At 44.0% G+C, this 22,106-nt stretch overlaps 1 protein-coding gene across 1 annotated transcript in view; it reads left to right on the top strand.

Annotated features, from left to right (window-relative positions):
* The window catches only part of ube2f (ubiquitin-conjugating enzyme E2F (putative)), a 47,211-nt gene that overhangs the window by 4,970 nt on the left and 20,135 nt on the right, over positions 1-22,106 (top strand). The window contains exons 3-5 of the mRNA XM_080037974.1: positions 2,644-2,673; positions 5,115-5,180; positions 19,937-20,004. Of these exons, the coding sequence (XP_079894100.1) occupies positions 2,644-2,673; positions 5,115-5,180; positions 19,937-20,004 (164 nt within the window). The remainder of the gene's footprint in view (positions 1-2,643; positions 2,674-5,114; positions 5,181-19,936; positions 20,005-22,106) is intronic.

Below are 22,106 nucleotides of genomic sequence, written 5' to 3'. Positions count from 1 at the left end.
TGACGCAAGCTTCATGACTTCATCTCTTGATAGTGCACGCTCAGACTTTTTACATTGACCCCTACACTCCCATCAGTACACATCAAAGTTTCCAGAATATGACTGAGAACCTTGAAGCCCCAAAGCATGGCGTTTTTCCCACGCATGCATACTGTTGTCTGATTCGACCAAACTCCCCCTTAAAAAGGGATCATGAGAAAAAGCGTTGAGTTTGTTGACAAAGAAGATGGATAAAAGCAATGACAGGAAATGGTGAGGAGGCATTATGTAAGCTACCAACCCATCCCACTCACGCCATCCATGAAGACACAAGTCTCTGGAAGTTCTAACATTTTGGGGTTCGTATGATACAGTTTGGAGTCGGCGGCAAAATCGGCACCTGTGAAGGCTGTTTGAAGGTGTATGAAGTCTCTTGCCTTGTGTGCATCTGCCCTAGGTGTCACTGTTAATGCTCACGCTGGCTGAGCCTGGTGCTAGCTCACTCAGCCTCACACGCTCACTTTCTCTGTCAGATGAAAAGTACAGTCACCCAAGGGTATCACTATCTGAGCTGTCAGAAGAATATAGCGCCGAATGCCTTTAGATAACATCTGATGCTTTGTATTACCACTAATATTATTTGTAATCCCCCTTTAAACCCAAATCCTTCTACTTATTTCATTTGGGGAGTTAGCTGCACAACACTTAGCATCTGAAAGAGTTAGGCATATGTATCAATCTAAATGAAAGATATTGTCATTTAAGTTTGATATATATTATTCAGGACACATGAAGATCCATAGTACAATGTATAAAAAATAGACTCAATACATAAATAACAACAAAAAGCACACCAATGCATGCAGATTAAAAAAACACAAATAAAATAAGAGATCAGCATACAACACTTGCAGTATACAAAGATGCCCTCCAATGTCTCCAGAGTGTGGATGAGAACCTGACAGAGCTAAACCCAGGCTTGACCAATGCCTGAATAATACTGTTTTCAGATGCTGTCAACCTACACATAAAACGATATATCAAATTCCTAATTAAAGCATGACAGGTAGGCACACCAACATTTACAAACATTTGACTGGCACTAGACCATCTCGGTATTCTGGAAAGCATCCGCATTCCGTCATTATACGCCACAGTTAGTTTTTTCATATTGCTTTTTCTGTAAGCATGCCACAAATGGGCAGTATATAGCGGGGTACAGAATGCTCTAAATAGCGCGACCTTTACAGCAGTAGAACACATGTTAAATTTACGTGCAAGCATATTGGCTTGACCATACATCTTACGACACTGTCTTTTGATGTCTTTATCATCTGACAAATCATTAACAAAATGGTGGTCTAAATACTTCACATCATCACATACTTTAAGAGCAGTACCAGATAAAAAAAGAAATCAGGAAATACCAATTTCCTGTGTTCTTTGCCTCTGACAATCATAATATTGCTTTTATTTGCATTATATCGAATATCAAAATCCACACCGTATTGGGAACAAACCTTCAAAAGTTGTTGTAAGCCAGCACTATATGGGCAAAATATAACCAAATCATCTGCATACATAAGGTGATTAATGAGACTATTGCCAATCACACATCCTGTATTGCATGCATTCAACTGCTGTGACAATTCGTCCATATACACATTAAAAAGAAAAGGAGATAGGATTCCACCTTGGCGTACACCGTTACCAACATAGAAAGGTTCTGACACAGAATCCCCCCATTTCACCTGCATAGACTGATGAGCGTACCAGTAGACTAAGATTCTAATAATGACTTTAGGCACTCCTCTATGATACACTTTGCATTCAGTTAAGATGAGGCTATGGGCTATGCTCTGGTCCTTAATCCACAATAATACTTTTTGAACCAATCACGGCAGTTCCCGAAGATTCTATAAAAACAGTTAATATGGGATATAGAGACTGTTTGTTTGATCCGTCTCATCAAAGTTACTGTCTTTTCTGCTGCTTCAGGTGAACGCTTGTCTCTTGTCTTGTTATTTTGGTCTGCTTCACAAATCAAATCTTACTGATCAATACTTTTAAGGGAACTTCAGTGGCTATGTAAAGTAACTCAATGGGAAATTCAATGCAGTGCTTGGTCAATAAACTTTAACCTTGATGCTACTCAACTGTGAACCACTGAAGATACACAATGGAGGATTTTTAAGCAGAATTTTGAAGGGAAAAAAAATGGTTTGGGACGTGACTTTTAAACACAAGTTGGCTCTGGAGAATTGCACTTAAGTCCTAATAAGATGTTGTTATGCTCTGACCTCCATGTTGAGGAGAGAGGGGGGGAGGGAAATAAATTCCCACGAGAAACAACAAAGTATGTAATTATTATCTTCCTTAAGTCTCCCAAGAACATGATTGAATACGTGTTAATGGAAAAATTCTTTGCAGGAACCCCCCTGGCCATATTGTAAAGTCTTTAAGCAGCTGACACCTTTTAAGCCGCAGAAAAACAACACCGATAACCTGAGAGCTTTTAAAAAATCCAACCAGACTTCACCCTGGTTGTGTGTGTGTGTGTGTGTGTGTGTGTGTGTGTGTCTGTGTCTGTGTATGTGTGGGTGTGTGTGTATTTTGCTCCTCTTCTCAGCTCATTTTTTAATTTGATTTTTTTTCTCTCAACAGAAGTTGCAGAACTTGAAGCCAATCTCCCTAGTAAGTATGCTTTGAATGTCCATACACACTGATCCTATTTATTCAGGTGAGCTAGACCTGTTCTGTGAGTCAATTCTCAACATACCCTGCGTTCCAAATCGCATACTCTTTCTTTTTACTACACTACATACTAATGTACAGTTTTGGAGCCACCGAAGAGAAAAAAAAAATCAGATAAGGAAGATTTTTCTTTCATTATGTCGAGAAATGTCAAGAATAGAGACGAATACAACCAAAATGCTATTGAATTTAGAGGTGCATTTATGTATTTTCAGCATACTACAATTGACGTGCATGTATTGGGACATCCTTAATCTTTTTCTGGCATACTAAATTGTATGGAAGTATGAGGATTGGAACACAGGGATATTTACATTAGTGTTCACTGAGCCTCACTTCTTTTATCTTGTCAATACACCTGCAAATGTCACAGCTGAATAATTGACATAATAGACCTCACATTCTTGAACTGTCCTCCTGGTTCAAGCCTTTATTTGGGGTTTGTTTATTTGTCCCTACCTACTACATGGAAGAATGTCACTAAACAAGGACAAGGCCTTCCAAATATTTGTCAATATGTCTCGAGTGTCGGAAACAAGTTGATATTAGGGCAATTCTGCAAATGTTTGAGAGGCGGCAGGAAAACGAAAGCAAGATGTGCCTCGTAGATGTATGTGTTATACAGTACAATACTTTAAAGTGTATTGCAACGCCACAAAGCCAGAATTTCATTATTTCTTCGAAGCCCATCTTTATTGACCACAGGAATGTTGCTGTATTGAGCTGGAAATGGGCCACACTCTTCACTATAAAACCCATGCACTGTGAGCCACGGACAGGTTTCATGCTTGTAACACTTCTGGCCTTTGGATTTATTTAAATTTAAATTTTAAGATTCATTTTTGGGAATTTTATCAGACAGGTCAAAGAGACAGAGGGCATAGAGGGGGATGACAATGCAGAGAACGACCACAGGCAAGATTCTAACCCGTGGTCTGCTGTGAAGAGGACTGAGCCTCTATGGGCAGGCACTCTAACCACTACACCACGAGAGCCCCCCCCCCCACCCCCCCCCTCTGGCCTTTGGATTTATTTGTTCAAACCGACTTCTATTGAGTTCAGCTACTATTTGGGTTCTGGCTTTAATTTGAGAATTCACACTACAGTATATCAGTTCATTAGTCAGTTATCTAATCATTGTGAGGAGTCAATTATGAATGCTTTGGCTGAACCCAGCAAGCCTGTTTTTTGTTTGTGGTCTGACGAGTTTGTCATCACAGCCCTTGACCAAGAAAGCTGTGCTGGAAATAGGACAGTGCACCTTAAAAAAAAAAGTCCAGTACTCTTAAATATTATGCTCATATCAACATGTTTTATTGCCACCTAACTTCATGTCAAACTTTTCCCTATATATTTCTCGTTGGCCGCTGCGTTACTATTTTCTATTTCTTTTGGTTCCCCAAAATCCACCACTACAGTCAACGCTACAACACAGCATGATGTAACATTGTTCTTCCCACCATGACACTGTCACGTCTGTATTATTTCCTTCACAGCATGAAGAATACTATGAGAACTATTTTGCCCCTCATTGTATAACTCTACCGGACTGACAAAATAAAGCATTTAAAAAAACGCACAGGCAACTTGTCAACTAAGGCTGTTCTATTCTGTAACTTTTTTTTTTGCCTGGTGACCGTCGGGACACATTTCTGAGGCCTATCCGTATCTCAACATTTGCACATTTAAAGACTTAAACATTTTATTTCATCTATCTTCTGCTATGCAGGTCCAGTTGGCATTAATGATGATATATGAGCTTAGCGAAGAAAAAAATGAAATATAAATGAACTTTCATATGTGATAAAATGATCATCAGTTATTTGCTGGGCGTTGTATTTTCAGATGCAGCCCACTGTTGCAGTGTTTTACTTAATATCCATTAGTGTCATTACCTAGCACCTAGGAGTATGGTTTCATGCAGAATACAAATAGGAATGATTACTCCCGTGAAAAGAGCTGATGTGATATAAATTTTGATTAAAATGTGGTTAAAGAAAAGGTCCCCCAGTTGATGTTAATTGTCCTTGGCGTAATACATGGTCTTGAACACCAGGGGGGAATGTGGTGCCACAAGGCGACCCAAGCTATAAATCCTGAAGTCATGTGTGCAAAGTTGGGAACTTGCTGTGGCTTAAGACGGCTTGAATAAAAAAATAGGATATATTAATGATTTATATGCCATTATTTGGCACCAGGGCAATTCATTTAAATTCATGCTAGACCTTCATACGGATGATTCTTACTTTAACCTTTGCCTTTAATACTTAATAACTCTCTCTCTCTCTCTCTCTCTCTCTCTCTCTCTCTCTCTCTCTCTCTCTCTCTCTCTCTCTCTCTCTCTCTCTCTCTCTCCCTCTATCCCACGTGTTTTTGTTCAGGTACATGCAAAGCCAATTTCCCAGATGAGGACAAGCTGCATCATTTTCAGCTGGCAGTGTCTCCCGGTAAGTGAAAAAAAAGAAAACATCTGTCAATTTTTTTTTCTAAAATTAATAACCGCTTTAATAATTGAATAACTGCTTGGTGCAGAGAAAAAATTGTCCCAGCTAATGTCATTTTGGCTTCCACCGTTGCAGTCCTAATATTGTATACACTTATTGCAGCGTGTTTTTGGTTGATTCATATATTTGCTTTTGATATTTAAGTCAGACTCATTTAAATATATGAAATACAAGTAATTGCCCCTAAAGTCTGCTAGTATAGTGTAATGTAAGACATTCTGATAGGATTGTGATTTTATTAACCGCTTATCAAATCCTAATACAAATGCAGGACACACACATGTAAAGAAGCTCACCTTTTAAGGGTTGGGATTTATTTAAGAGAGGTTAAGGGTGGACATCAGAGAAAAAATCTGTGTGTTTAAAACCAGAGAAATAGCCTTAAGTTCTTCACGTCATGATGTAAATGTCAAAATACAGTATGCTGCAGCACGGCAGGCTGTGTGGACTTCACAGACAGGTCTTGACTCAAGATGTCCAAACCACCAGTGTTGTTCTACGTGAACTAGTTCAAAGTTCAGTTCACACACTTCAAAATGAACTACCGTACTTTCCGTACTATATGCCGCACTGGACAATAAGCCGCAGGTGTTATAATGTTTAACTACCATATGTAAGAGTTCGTGCACAGAGGGGATTGTCGGGAATAAGATGGCTGCTTGAGGAAGCTCCCACATTTCAACAAACAAGTTGCATATTTGCATAACGTACGTAAGTGTTACCATTTTGTGCAATAGTAGCTATTAGGGATGGGCACGAGTGTTTTCGCTACTCGTGTGATCGCTTGCATTCCTCGAGGATCAATCGATTCCTCGTTAAACTTTTTTCTATTTTCAGAACGCAACGCATCTGTCTACAGAACAACGGTTGACCGCAATAAAGCGCTCAATGCTTATGTCAAACAGTCACAGTTGCCATATGATATTAAGGATTTATTTTCCACAAGTTTAAAACACATTTTCCTAACTGAAAGTAATTAAATAAGCGGGCCACAATTTAAACCGATCGAGTAGGTCTGCGGTGGAGAGAGAAAAAAGAGAGAGAAAAAAAGCATGGGCTGTAGTTGGCTAACATTCAAAATAGACATTTAAAATAAGAAGGGCAGCAAATACAATAAAATTATTGTCCTACAATTTAAACACATAGATAGGCTAAATAACTCACCAAAGCAGTAGAAGTAGTAGGCTAGTATATCCGTATTGCTCACTCCTGTCCGTGACTAATTACCGCGACTAATTCCTCGTTAACGGAACGTTACACCGTCGGCTTTTGAATCTCAATCCTATATTCCATAATAAAGGCTTCTTAAATGTCGTTTGCTCGAATGTGCCCGAAGTCAGCCTGGCTTCTTTAGGCCTACGTGACTTTCCAAGTTTTCCAGCACCGCATTCAGCTCCGCGGTGCTGTGGAGACCACACACTGGCTGCGCTGCACGGAGGTGGCAGTTATTTGCGGTTTCTGTTTGACACAACGCTTAGTTTATTTAACTTAGATCAAAATATTTAATTTTGTTAAACTTTATATCCGTTTTGTGCCGTTTTGTACACGTATATAACATTTTAAAATAGGGGCGGCCCGCCGGCCGGCCTAAAGGCTACAAACACTAAAAAAAACAAAAAACGATTTTCCTCATCCACCAATCGAGATCATTTGAAACGAGGAGTACTCGAGTACTCGATTACTAGATTACTAACGCCCATCCCCAGTAGCTACAGAATATATACTGTGCTGTGTAATAACAGGGTCGAAAAACGGGGAAAAAGTCGTGGCTTGTAGGCCGAAAAGTACGGTAGTTCAGTTCATAGTTCATAATTCAAAATGTTGAACTAAGTTCACAGTTAAAAGATTAACTAGTTCATAGTTCTTTTTTTAAGGACAGTAGTCCTTAAGGTGCAAATGTTTTTCCATTTTAATAATTTTCCAAAACCTGGAAACAATTCACATCAAATTCCATTTCAGTCCATACTAAACCCGGTTAGGGTTAGAGTTAGGGATAGGGCATGGGCATAGGGCAGGCCAGGCAGATTTGCCTTGCAAGCTCCGTTGGGGGCACAAAAAAACATTGAGAATTTTGATGACGCATGCAGCTGTTTTCCGCTCCATTTTAAGGCCTGTTACTGTGTGTTTTAGCGGGGTTTTCTATGGAAATCTGCCTTCTGGCACTCTATTGAACGACGAACTGAGCGCCGTTCACAAACGCCAGACTGAACAAGTTCACAATAACGTTCATCAGGCAGAAAACAGTCCGTTCAGTTCACGTTCGACCCAAATATGAACGAGTTCATGAACGATGGATCGTTCATTGAACGCGTTCAGGCACAACACTGCAAACCACTAACTTGTTTTGAAATGCTCGCCTATGAAGCCAAACGTGAACATCAGTAATACGAATGGTCAGCTCAATCCCTGCGTTCCAATCCCCATACATCCCTAATATTTAGTATGCCAGAAAAGATTTAGGATGTCCCAATACATGCAGGTCAATTGTTGTATGCTGAAAATACATAAATGCCCCATTAACTACAATAGCATTTTGGAGTATTCGTCTTTATTCTAGACATTTCTCAACATAATGAAAAAAATCTTCCTTATCTGATTTTTTTTTCCCTCTGCTGTGGCCCTAAAACTTTTCTGTACTTTAGTGTGTAGTATAGTAAAAAGAAGAGTATGTGAGTATGTTCCAAATCACAATTTGTGATTTGGAACGCAGGGAATGTGTTGACCACAGCTTCCTGAGAGTGCACAGCAAAACGATTTCCTTTACAGGAGCCTTGGACTGCAATTAGGACATTGCAGACGCATCCACACACACTTGATCATCTTGTACCATGTTACTTCCAGGCAAAATGGCAGTTTTGTGTGTGCTGATTGCGAGTGGAGGAGGACATTGTCCACGATGTATTGGGAAAATGCAAACGGTAGCCGTTTAGTTTGTGCTTCTGAAAGTATTCCCATTAAAAGGCACTCCAGTGTTCTCTGTATTTCGACATTGCCACCGTACAGTCATTATTCCCCCAAGTCCAATCTGCTTGCTCAGCAGTATTCCAGGCGAATCGGGCTACCTGTCCAATATTGTACAATCCCAATGCCCTGCTGCTGTGGTATTACCCAAGGATTTTGAGGCTCTTTTACCGTGCTCTCTCTCTCTCTCTCTCTGTCACGCTGTATTCTCTCTGTCCTGAAGTCCAACAGGGCACAAAAAATAAAACAATAAAGAAAAACACTACTGGTCATGTGATCACTTTGTACAGTTGTAAACAAACACATAGTTATCTAAACCACCTTATTTTGAGGCAAAACCAAAGGTAACAATTGTGTTAACACTCCCTTGTAACACACGCATGGACGCACGCAAGCACGCACGCAAGCCTTTATTGAAAGTTGTGTGTGTGTGCGCATGTGAGTCTGTGTGTATGAGTCTGCGTGTGTGTGTCTGTGTCTGTGTGTGTGTCAGTATGTGTACCTGTGTGTGTCTGTCTGTGATTGATCTGTGTCCTTGCCACCTGAGCAGGCAGGCACTGCTGGAGTTACAACTTCGTTTTCACAAAGGCCTTTGTCAGCAAAATCTGCAACGAAAAAGAAAGGATCAGCCATTATAGGCGGCCCGGTTTAGTGTCATGTTCTTAAAGAGGAGTTGATGAGGACATTGAGAAAGACTTTCTCCATTATTCAAAACCTCTGTCTCTCCACGTACGCCCACCCCCCTCACCACCGATTCAATTACTTTTTTTCTCCTTGTGTGTTTCTTTGTATCCCCTTGTTTAATCTCCCTCTTTTACATCCTATTTCTTGTCTTCTATTTGTGAATATATGTCAATAAACAGTAATATACACACACAAAATCCATGCTAGACGTTTCCTAATCATACACAGGTAAAAATATTAGTCACCTCATGCACACCTCAGTCCCAGTGTACATACACTTTTAGCTGGGCTTTGCAATATTAAGGAGAGGTGGAACCTTTGAGTATTACAATACATAGTGAGGAAAACATTACAAATTTACTTTGAGAATTGCATTATATTGGTTACGATATACACATAAAACGTTTATTTTGCACTGCAGGGAAGGTAGTTAGGGCAGCTGTGGCGAAGTGGGTGTAGACCTCAACTACAAGGTCTGTGATTTGATCCCCTGTGGCGTCCACCGCCACATGTCGAAGTGTCCCCGAGCAAGACACTGAACCCTAAATTGCTCCCGATAGTTGGTTTGCTATTGGTGTATGAATGTGTGTGTGAATGGAAACATGGGAATGGGAACAGGTCTCCCTTGAAAAAGAGTCTCCGGTCTCAATGGGATTTACCTTTTTATAAATAAAGGTTAAAAAAAATCGTAAAGCAGGACAATAAAAAATGCAAAGGGTAAGGTCCCTCTGCATTTCCCCTCATCTCCTCTATCCAGACCAGTGTAAGATCACACTATCTCAACGCGTTATGTAGAAGATTAACAGCTCAAGACTTGCATAAGAGCTACCTTCCTTTTCCGTTCCTTCTTTTTTTGCTGTATTCTGTTTCTGTGGTCTTAGTTTTTCATTGATTCCCTTACCAGTTGAGTTCAGTTGAAAGGAAGACTACTCCAGATATGGATCATTAACGCCCATCCATACTAAAAACCTATGTCCGACCATGTCTTAAAGGCCACAGCTACTAAACACAGGTACTCATTAAACATTTTCAGTGCATGGATGCTTTATTGAAGGCCTGCCGCGCAACATCCATTATTTTTTAAGTTCCAAGCCGCTTTTTTAAAATGTATTTTACCCAATTCGGATCGTCTTACTTGACGACCTAAGAAATCTATAGAAACATATTCAAGACCTCATGAATATGCACAGACACACGTCGGCGAATGGTCCATGGTTTGTTTTAGATTGTTCTGACACAATTTTTATTATTAATCCTTGTATTACATTTACCATTTCACTAAGATGTTTTTTTTAACAAACATAAATCTAACATTTATCTTGCTACACAAAAACCAAGCAGAAAACATTGTCGAGTGACCTTTTTAAAGCTGAATCACTACAGTTAGAATGCCTCTCTCTAGTTAATCTATACTTGGTGTAGTTTCCTTTTTCCCATGATGCAGCAGCTCTATGCTGTGGCCCCCGGACCCCTGTGTCTCTGTGGAATGGGGACAGCAGCAACACTCTGGGGGTGAACACATTCTCACGTCATGTACATTCATAAAAGAAAATGATGTGTGAATTGCATTGTCTCACTGCTTCAAATGTGTCCTTTTTTTCGGCCTGATTTGCATATACATTCTATGTATTGTGTACATAATTTGAGTGTGTGAGCAAAACCCTTTGAGAGGGTGTTGGAAAAACACAATGGTCTCCTTTACATAATTGTGAAACAATATATATAAACAATAATAGTACTATTTATATATTATATTATAGTTCAAGCATCATATTCCTGGATGTGTGCTCCGATCCTTCTCTTTAACTTAGAGATACTTCCTTTCTTGTTTGTGTCAGACCCAAACAAGACGAGGACCACAATAGCGTCACGTTCAACAGTTTATTAAAGGATTGGGGGAAAGGGAGTGTATGGGCGTGTTCAGAGAAAGAGTAGAGCAGGTCCGGTATTGCAGATAGGAGTCAGAAGCGTAAGGAAACAGGCAGAGTAACTGGTGCTGGTTAGCAGACGATCCGACAAGGAGTAACTGAAAGCCAGGGTTTATATACAGAGGGTGATGAGCAGGGAATGCAGTGCAGCTGGCAGGTTAATTAGGGCAGGAGTGGATACAGGTGTGGCTGAGCAGACTGGAGCGGCAGCAATTAGTGCTGTTAACAGGGCAGAGGGAGGAAGCTCCTGACAGAACCCCCCCCCTAAGGGACGGCCCCAGAAGTCCCCAAAAAACGTCAAACAGGGCGGGCGGAGGGTCAGAACTCCTCTGAGCGGTCAGATTCCCTGGCCTCATCCTCCGAGGGGGCCTGAGAGGTGCCATCAGGGGCCAGGGCAGGGCCAGGAACTGGGCAGGAGGAGCGACGGGACCCCTTAGGACGACCCCGACGGATGGCAGGCTGGTCCGGGTGCAGACGGTGGAAGTCGGCGATAAGAGTCCGGTCCACAATTCGACTGGACGGCACCCAGATTCTCTCTTCAGGCCCATAGCCCTCCCAGTCGATGAGATACTGGAGGCCCCTACCCCTCCGTCTGGACTGAAGCAGGCGTCGAACGGTGTACACCAGCCCACCGTCAATGAGGCGAGGAGGAGGAGGAGGAGGTGCCGCTGGGACCAGTGGGCTTACATGCACTGGTTTGACTTTTGAAACATGGAAAGTGGGGTGCACCTTCATGGAAGCTGGCAACTGGAGCCGGACTGCGGTTGGACTGATGATCCTCTGGATAGGGAATGGGCCGAGGAACCGAGGTGCTAGCTTACGTGATTCCACCCTCAGCGGCAGGTCCTTGGCTGACAGCCACACCTTCTGGCCAACACAGTAAGTGGGTGCTGGTGTCCTCTGACGGTTAGCCCCAGTGGCATAGCTGGTTACTGACTTGAGTAGTGTGGCACGGGCTTGTGACCAGGTGCGGCGGCATCGGCGAGCATGGGCGAGGGCAGACGGGCAGGAAACCTTTCCTTCCTGGCTGGGGAACAGAGGGGGCTGGTAGCCATATACACACTGGAAAGGAGACATACCGGTGGCAGAACAGGTGAGGGAGTTGCGGGCGTACTCTACCCATGTCAATTGTTGCGCCCAAGTCTGGGGCTTATGGGAAGCCATGCAACGGAGCGCCTTCTCCAGTTCCTGGTTCGCCCGCTCTGACTGACCATTGGACTGGGGATGAAATCCAGAGGTGAGACTTACTGTGGCCCCTAGAAGATGGCAGAACTCCTTCCAGAATGTAGAGGTGAATTGTGGGCCTCGGTCTGACACCACGTCCTTGGGCAGCCCGTGTAGACGGAAGACATGATCTACAACACTCTGGGCTGTCTCTCTAGCAGATGGCAGTTTCGGGAGGGGAATGAAGTGCGCCATCTTGCTGAACCGGTCAACCACAGTGAGAATGACAGTCATACCATCCGATGGGGGCAGGCCTGTTACAAAGTCCAGGGAGACGTGGGACCAGGGTCGTGAGGGCACCGGTAGAGGCTGGAGTAATCCAGCGGGTGGCTGATTGGAGGATTTGTTCTGGTTGCAGGTGGGGCAAGCACGGACAAATTCTCTGACGTCCCTTCTCAAGGAGGGCCACCAAAAGCGCTGGGCAAGGAGATGGCAAGTGCGGGCTGAACCCGGATGGCAGGCAAGGCGGGAGTTGTGTCCCCACTGTATGACCCGGGATCTTAAGTTCTCAGGGACGAAGAGACGGTCATCAGGGCATGCACTGGGGCCGGGATGGTCACGGATTGCCTCTTGAACCTCTTCCTCGACATCCCAAGTCAAAGCAGCTATGATACAGGGATCAGGCAGGATGGGGGCAGGTTCCTGGGAAGGGGCGTCCTCCTTCTGGAACTGGCGGGAAAGAGCGTCCGGCTTGGTATTACGTGAACCTGGGCGGTATGACAGGGTGAAGTTGAACCTGGTGAAAAACAAGGCCCAGCGGGCTTGTCTGGAGTTGACGCGCTTGGCAGTGCGGATGTATTCGAGGTTTTTGTGATCTGTCCAGACCAGGAACGGGACCGTGGACCCCTCCAGCCAGTGACGCCACTCCTCCAGGGCAAGCTTGACGGCCAAAAGCTCACGGTTTCCAATGTCATAATTGCGCTCTGCAGGCGAAAACCGGCGGGAAAAGAATGCACAGGGGTGCACTTTGTTGTCCTCCTCTGCCCGTTGAGAAAGTACGGCCCCGACTCCCATGTCCGAGGCATCCACCTCGACGATGAACTGTCGGTCTGCATCCGGCATCAGGAGGATGGGTGCCGTGGTGAAGCGGGCCTTGAGGGTCTGAAAGGTTTTGTTAGCCTCTGGAGTCCAGACAAAGGGATGTTTGGCACTGGTCAGAGCGGTGAGGGGAGCGGCGACGGTGCTGTAGTTCCGGATGAATTTCCTGTAGAAATTGGCAAAGCCAAGGAATTGTTGCAACTTCTTCCTATTCTCCGGAACTGGCCAGGAAGAAACTGCCGAGACCTTTGCGGGGTCCATCTGGATATTTCCCTCAGCCACGATGTATCCCAGGAATGACACAGACTGAACATGGAACTCGCACTTCTCAGCTTTGACATAGAGGGAGTTCTCCAGGAGACGACGGAGGACCAGTTGGACATGACGAGTGTGTTCAGACAGAGTTCTGGAGAAAATCAAGATGTCGTCCAGGTACACAAAGACGAACTTATTCAGCATGTCCCGCAACACATCATTCACCAGAGCCTGGAATACCGCTGGTGCGTTGGTGAGGCCAAATGGCATGACCAGATACTCGTAGTGGCCGGTGTGGGTGTTGAATGCTGTTTTCCACTCGTCGCCTTCTCGTATGCGCACTAGGTGGTACGCATTACGAAGGTCCAGTTTGGTGAAAATTGTGGATCCCTGGAGCAGCTCAAAAGCAGAGGTGAGTAAGGGCAGAGGATACCGGTTCTTCACAGTGATGTCGTTCAGACCTCGGTAATCAATGCAGGGCCGAAGAGAACCGTCTTTCTTTCCCACGAAGAAGAACCCGGCACCAGCAGGAGAAGAAGACGGGCGGATGATACCAGCTGCTAAGGAGTCCCTGATGTAATCCTCCATGGCCTTTCTTTCTGGAGGAGACAGTGAGTAGAGGTGACCCTTAGGTGGAGTAGATCCAGGAAGAAGGTCAATGGCGCAGTCGTACGGACGGTGTGGGGGCAGAGATGTGGCTTTGGTCTTATTGAACACTTGCCGGAGGCCATGGTAGCATTCAGGAAGGTTAGAAATGTCAGGGGCAGTGCTGGGGGGTATAGAGCTGGTGGGCAGCGAGGCAGCACGCAAACAGGTCAGGTGGCAGTCATCTCCCCACTCTTTGACAGTTCCGGAGGCCCAGTCGAGGTGAGGATTGTGGAGACGGAGCCATGGGTGGCCCAGGATTAAGGGTTGGCCCGGGGAGCAGAGTAGGTGGAAGCGGATGGTCTCTTGGTGGTTGCCTGACACCAACATTGAGATGGGGGCTGTGATGCTGGTAACTGTGCCAAGTATGTGACCGTCCAGGGCCCGGGCTGGAACGGGAGCGGACAAGCGGTGGCTTCCCAAGCCCAGCTGACGAGCAAGTTCTGTGTCCATAATGTTTGCTTCTGCACCAGAGTCCACCAGGGCTGCCAGAGTGTGGGTTGTATCAGACAGGTAAAGACAGACTTGGATCAGGGTTTTACAATTGGTGGAGGACCGAATGTTCGATGAGCTCAGCCGGATTCCTCCTACATCCGGTGAGCTCCGGCTTTTACTGGACAGGTGGCGGCTCGATGCCCATCACCGCCACAGTACAGACACAGGTTAGAGGTGAAGCGTCGCTGTCGCTCTGCAGGGGTTAGTGAGGCGCGGCCGATTTCCATCGGTTCAGGCTGGTCTGGCTGGTAAGATGGTGTGGCAGGGGAAGACGGGAGAGCGGTCGGGCTGCTCCGTGTGCTGGTGGATGGACTGCTGCGCCCCCCCTCTCGACGACGGGCCTGGATCCTGCGGTCGATGCGGACAGCCAGAGCCATGGCTTCATCGAGGGTGGAGGGTTGATCATGGGAAACTAACTCATCCTTTATGTAGTCCGCTAGGCTGTGGAGGAACGCAACCACCAACGCCTCCATGTTCCAGGGGCTCCGACTTGCCACTGTTCGAAAATCGATGGAGTAATCCGCCACGGTCCTTCTGCCTTGGCGAATACTCATCAGGGTCTGTGATGCCTCAGCTGCTGTGGATCCCAAGTCGAAGACCTTAAGCATCTCCTCGGCGAACAGGTTGAAGGCAGCACATGCAGGGGTCTGGCGCTCGAACTCAGCCGTTCCCCACAGTCGAGCCCGTCCCGCCAGGTGAGTGATCACATAACCTACTTTAGCCCCCTCAGTGGCAAAGGTTCGGGGTTGCAGGCTAAACTGGACACGGCAGCTCGTCAGGAATGCTCGTACCTGAGTTGGGTCACCATTGTACCGCTCAGGATTGCCAATCTTGGGTTCGGGGAATGCAGCAACTGCGGCGGCAGTGACCGGGGCAGAGGACACGGGGGCTGGGCCGGTGGGCAGACTGGCTGAAGCTGACGGAGGAGTAAGGTTGGTGAGAAGTTGGATACTGATGCTGAATCTGTTGTTGCTGCTGCTGGCTGACCTGGAGCAGAGAGGCGACGTCATCAGTCATGCGGTCAACCTTACTCTCTGTATGTTCCAGGCGCTCCATGGCGGTGGGTTGTCCAGGGTTGTCGGGTTCCATGCTGGGTGAGACGTGCGCTGGGTCCATGTTTGGGTCGGATCGTTCTGTCAGACCCAAACAAGACGAGGACTACAATAGCGTCACGTTCAACAGTTTATTAAAGGATTGGGGGAAAGGGAGTGTATGGACGTGTTCAGAGAAAGAGTAGAGCAGGTCCGGTATTGCAGATAGGAGTCAGAAGCGTAAGGAAACAGGCAGAGTAACTGGTGCTGGTTAGCAGACGATCCGACAAGGAGTAACTGAAAGCCAGGGTTTATATACAGAGGGTGATGAGCAGGGAATGCAGTGCAGCTGGCAGGTTAATTAGGGCAGGAGTGGATACAGGTGTGGCTGAGCAGACTGGAGCGGCAGCAATTAGTGCTGTTAACAGGGCAGAGGGAGGAAGCTCCTGACAGTTTGTTTATTTGTAAATGTAATGTATTAAATGTACTTTTTGGAGCATTTGCAGTTTTGGCTGGCCAAATTAATACTTGGCCTACATAGTGCACTAGATGGGGTTAAACGATCTAAGCGTTTGAGTTTAAAGTTATTTACAATATTCTTAGAACTCGCTGGTGATTCCGCTGAAGTTATTCCACAGATAAACAGGATGAATGAAGCTAGCAGTGGTGAGACTGGTGCTTTGGGCTAAACAGCTGCATGTGATTGTGTGGGTGAATAGCCAAGAAGAGTCTACAGAGGCCGTGTCATCACAACAAGTTCAACTCTGCACAGTAGTGTGTACAGCTGTATGGGTCAACAGTGTTTCATACTATAGTAGCCTTCCCTGCTGCCTTTCACTCGAATTTGTATTGCAGAGTTTCCTGTATTGGACTCTGTCAATATCACGGAATGCTGTGTGAGATGGTATTGGTTTATGAGTTTTGTCTCTAACTATATTTTTTGGTCAGCGGTTATTCAGTTATTTGCAATTTGAGTCTAATAACTTTATTTCCATATTTACGGAATATATTTAGTGATTATCTCTTTCATATTTTTTCATAAAACATGTTGAAGACTGATGTGAAGGATGGGATATCGCAGCCTATGTTAGAGGACAGCAGTTTTCTATTGGGTGATTCCATTGAATTGAATAGGGCATGCATTATTATACATTGCAAGTGTCGAGTGACAGTATTGTGGCATAGATCTGCAGGGTTCCAATAGCTGTGTTCCCAAGGGACAAATAGCATATATCTCACTTCACCCAGGCCTCAAGAAAAAAAAAAAAAAAAAAAGTTATTAAAGATATAGGACCTATTTCTCATTTCATTGACCTTGTAAATGTGTCAATCCGTGCCATGAAAAGCAGGTATCTACCGCTCGCAATTATGGCCGTTACATTCACAACACTGTCGGAAACAGTAATTATCTGTCAAAGAAGCCAATCATGCACACTTTACCCTCAATCATGCACTGTACCTTACCATTCACTCTGCCTCGCTCTTTCTTCCTACAGGGGAAAACCATAATTACTGTTATTAGTTTGGGCTCCACATGATTTTTACTTGTTAGGTGGTCAAAACATCACCGCTGATCCAGGAAAAGGCTACATTTCTATCTTAAGTCCTGTGGTTCTTTTGTTGTGTGAAAGCAAAGAAGAGGGGGCTGCCCTTTATAACATGATAATAGATTTCATTTTTGACTCCAATGAAATCCATCGTCTGAACATGGAAACTGAACCCCAAATTGCTCCCAGAGGATTGGTCAGCACCCTGCTTGGTAGCCGGCTGCCTCAGGTGTGTGTTTGTGAGTGTGAATGAGGCAAACTTTGCAAAGTGCTTTGAGTCTGCGGCTTTGGAGGAAAAGCGCTTTGCAATTGCAGTCCATTCCTTTTGATCAGAAAATGAACAGGAGTTTGTAAGGGGTGAGCTGTCGTATGTCCTCCTGTGTCTTGTGGAAACTCCTCACAGTGACCTCCTGATTCAATGGACAGCAACTATTCATTCATACATTAACACCTACATGTACTGTACTGTACACCTGGAAGAAAATAAGAAGACTTCTCGTCTATTCCCTTTTGGACAAAATGTGTGGGTTCGCCTTCCACTAATCAAATCAAAAAATTAACATTGTTGTTTCAACATTAATTCAAACATTTTGACCATAATTGATTTACCCAGGGTTTGTGTGTGTGTGTGTGTGTGTGTGTGTGTGTGTGTGTGTGTGTGTGTGTGTGTGTGTGTGTGTGTGTGTGTGTGTGTGTGTGTGTGTGTGTGTGTGTGTGTGTGTGTGTGTGTGTGTGTGTGTGTGTGTGTGTGTGTGTGTGTGTCTGTGTGTCTGTGTGTGTGTGTGCACGCCTCAGCATGTACGTGGAGCAGCCCAGTGTCTAGTGACAGTAAAGACGTATTGTTCTCATGCATTATGTAGAACCTCTGACTGCAGCTGTAAGTGGCTTTCTATCAGTGTGTTGCTTTTTCTCCCACTGGTATTATCCTTATGTTTTCTTTTGTCTTTTTGTATCTATCCGTCCATCCCTTGTTTTTCGATGCCGTTTCTTTCTTTCAGCATCTATTCTATCTGACAATTGTTTAAGTTGTAGCTCCACATTTCACACAGTGTGTCTCTCCCTCTGTTCTCTTTTCCTTTACGATACAGAAGGGAGACTGGTTTAGAGGGTTGCGATTGGCCTTTTACGAGGTCCTTATCTCAAATTGCTCAGTGTTTGAGCGCACAGACGGGAGCGAGAGCTGCTCGCCGTCTTTATGCCAATTTTTAATGTGTGCGTAACAAAACATTCTCCTCTGGAAAATGATTTTTAGATGCTATTGATAGATGCTGTGTCAAAGAATAATGTAAATAACTAAGCTTTGCAAATGTGTTTAGAATGACCATTCAAGGTAACACTTCTGCCTCTTTGCATACTTAAAAGAGATGCTTCAATAGAAGCACTGAGATGTATTTAAGAAAGTGGTCTGTGTATGACTGCAGAGCAAGGCATTTTTAGACAAACTGCACTGTTTTCTTAGACAATAGATCCTGCAATGGCTTACTATTAAGTCCTCTCCTTTCATCCTTATCTCTCTCACTTTGTTAGGTTCAATCAGTGAGCCATAGCCGGTTTTATTTTTTTTGTTCAGATCCGACTCTCTCCTCCACCTTCTCCTCCTCTGATCTCTGAAAGTGCTGTGTGTGTTTCATGTGTATCACATTTCCTCATTTGTGTGAGTGAGTGAGTGAGTGAGTGAGTGAGTGAGTGAGTGAGTGAGTGAGTGAGTGAGTGAGTGAGTGAGTGAGTGAGTGAGTGAGTGAGTGAGTGAGTGTGTGAGTGTGTGTGATGGGCCCTCTTCACCGTTGTCCCAGCTGTTTGCTTGTACACACATTGGGAGATTCTGGCTCTGTTTGACCTACAGAATGTGGTCAAACTAAAGGCCTTTACTCCCCTGAGATAGCCGTCTCTAGATTGAGATTGATTCAGATCTCCCGTTCGGTCCTTTAATTTCCTCTCATGTCTTAAATTCAATACATCTTGGCAAACCAGGTTGATCTCAGCTGACCCTTTTGGGACATTGAGTTCATTGAGTTCACACACAACCTCCTCCTTCATTTTCGTAAAAGGCTTGTCGAGCAAACAGGTTGAACGCGCTGCTTTGCTTAATACGTCACCCCATTGTAATGCTGTACACACGCATTGGTTAACATCATCGCAACGGGTCTTTTTTCTTTTGGAGATGCTTGGTTTGGGAGTTTGGGGGGTTTTGTTTGTTGTATACAATTGTTTTTGAATATTTTCATCCGGCCAAATTTGCAGCAAACATTCCACCTCGCAACCAGACCATCGCAAATTATGTTTCTGTAATTTTTTAAATGGTCTGTTGTGTATACATTGACGCCGGGAAGACCAAAGTCAAGTCAAGTCAAGTCAAAGCATTGTTAGTTCTGATATGCAAGACATACATCAGAATCAAAATGGCGTTTATCTCTCGCCCACAGTGCAGTTGGAACGATAAAATAAAATAAAATAGAAGATAAACAATATGCAACGCCTATGCTGGTGTTCGTACTCGTACAACAGCAGTAAGGAAGTGTTCGTATACTGTACAGAGCACTCCCACTAGTCTAACAAACTAGACTCAGGCCGTCAAACACACTTGGGGCATTGTACGATTGCCTTAGCTAATGTTAATGTGCCCGGTTTTATTCAGATATTGCATTTTTAGGATTTGGCTATTTGTCTTAAAGAAGTCCATCAAATGTTAAATCTTTAGGCTACTGTGTGCATTACCTATACCAGAAAGCCTAGATGAAACATTGTTAAGCCCTGATCAGCAGTGAATGGTGATGATTGAAGACCGGACCCTCTTTCCACAGGAAATTGCAAATGGATACTTATCATAAAACCAATATTCTTGTGCATAATAAAAAAAAAACGTGTCCCTGTGTTTTCCTTTCTGCTTTCAGATGAGGGTTACTACCAAAGTGGAAGGTTTCAGTTTGAAATAGATGTCCCAGAAGCCTATAACATGGTGGTGAGTGTTCTAGTTATCTCGCACAGTTTGGTCCAGAAATTCAATTTTATGTGTTTTTTTGTGTTGTTGTTGTGTGTGTGTTTGAGTTGTCACTGGCATTAGTTGGTGTCTTCCTGTTTCGGCCTGTTGAAATAACGAGCCCTAGACCTAGATTCTGCTCAGTGATGTTTTTGTGTATGAAGTCCTCCCTATATATCAAAGTAGCTGTAGCTGCAAAAGGTCATATGCTGGCATCAAGTAAAACTGAATACGTGGCGAATGCATTTTCTTCCATTAAAATTCATATTGGAATATCCAGCTACTGTGCTTGAATATGGCGATAGATAATTTTTTAGATTGAGGTCTTGCATTATACTTTGTTGTTTTCTTTTACCTGACCTTAATCTGCTCAGCTCTTCGTCTGTTCTCCTATCCATTGGTCCTACACAGGCGTTAACTCACCATGCTTGTGTGTGTATGCATGTGTGTGTGTGTGTGTGTGTGTGTTCATCCTCTTTTGTTGTCTGAGTCTATAATTGTATATTTACACACAAACACACACACACACACACACACACCCACACACTTTCTGCAGTTTTATGACGCCTGCCACGGAATGACAAATGCTAAAACATTCAATCATTAAATGTTAATCACTTCATTAAGTTGAGCCAAGTGGCATTCAAGTAGAGAATTGCTCCCATGACGGATATTGATGGCAAGAGCAGTGTGAGCACATACCGTATTTTCCGCACTATAAGGCGTACTGGACTATAAGCCACAGGTGTTATAATGTTTAATTATCATATGTAAGAGTTCGTGCACAGAGGGGATTGTCGGGAAAGAGATGGCTGCTTGAGGAAGCTCCCATTTATTAACATTTCAACAAACAAGTTGCATATTTGCATAACGTATTCAAGTGTTACCATTTAGTGCAATCGTAGCTACTAGGGATGGGCACGGGTGTTTTCACTACTCGTGTGATCGCTTGCATTCCTCGAGGATCAATCTATTCCACTTTTTTCTATTTTCAGAACGCAACGCACCTGTCTACAGAACAACGGTTCACCGCAATAAAGCGCTCAATGCTTATGTCAAACAGTCACAGTTGCCATATGATATTAAGGATTTTTTTCCACAAGTTTAAAACACATTTTCCTCACTGCAAGTAATTAAATAGACGGGCCACAATTTAAACCGATCGAGTAGGACTGCAATGGGGAGAAAAAAAAAGAGAAAAAAAGTATGGGCTGTAGTTGTAACAAAAAATAATAGCCTAAGTCACCATTTAAAATAAGAAGGGCAGCAGATAATATAAAATGATTGTCCTACAATTTAAATACATATAAATAACTCACCAAAGCAAATAGTTGTATATCCAACCGTAATGCTCACTCCGTGTCCGTGAATAATTACCGCGACTAATTCCTCATTAACGGAACGTTACACCGGTCGGTTTTTGAATCTTATCCCCATATTCCCTATTGAAGGCTTCTTAACTGTTGTTGGCTTGGAGCGAATGTGCCTGAAGTAAGCCTTGCTTCTTCTTTACTTTCCAAGCGGAGAGCACCTTGCATGCTCACCTGGAGTCTACTCATTACTAACTGAGAGTAACAGGTGTCATCTCCCCGTTTTATAAACGTAACTTTATCATCTGCTTTGAAATAATTGGACAGTTATATTCCTGAAAATGTTCTGGAGAAGAAAGGAGAGACAGTGTTCAGCTCCGCGGTGCTGTGGAGAACACAGGCTGCGCTGCGGTGGCACGGAGGTGGCAGTTATTTGCAGTTGCTGTTTGACACAACGCTCAGTTTATTGCACTTGCATCAAAATATTTAATTTTGTTAAACTTTATTTTATCCATTTTGTGCCGTTTTGTACACGTATATAACATTTTAAAATAGGGGCGGCCGCGGCCCGCTGGCCTAAAGGCTACAGACACTAAAAAAAACAAAAAACAATTTTCCTCATCCACCAATCGAGTTCATTTGAAACGAGGAGTACTCGAGTACTTGATTACTAACGCCCATCCCTAGTAGCTACAGAACATATACTGTGCTGTGTAATAACAGGGTCGAAAAATGGGGAAAAAGTTGCGGCTTATAGTCCGAAAAGTACGGTAG

Source organism: Ammodytes marinus (genome assembly GCF_949987685.1).
Source record: "Ammodytes marinus genome assembly, chromosome: 12".
Taxonomy (NCBI): domain Eukaryota; kingdom Metazoa; phylum Chordata; class Actinopteri; order Uranoscopiformes; family Ammodytidae; genus Ammodytes; species Ammodytes marinus.
The sequence above is the reverse complement of the archived record's forward strand: the minus strand, read 5'-3'. Positions and strand labels throughout refer to the sequence as shown.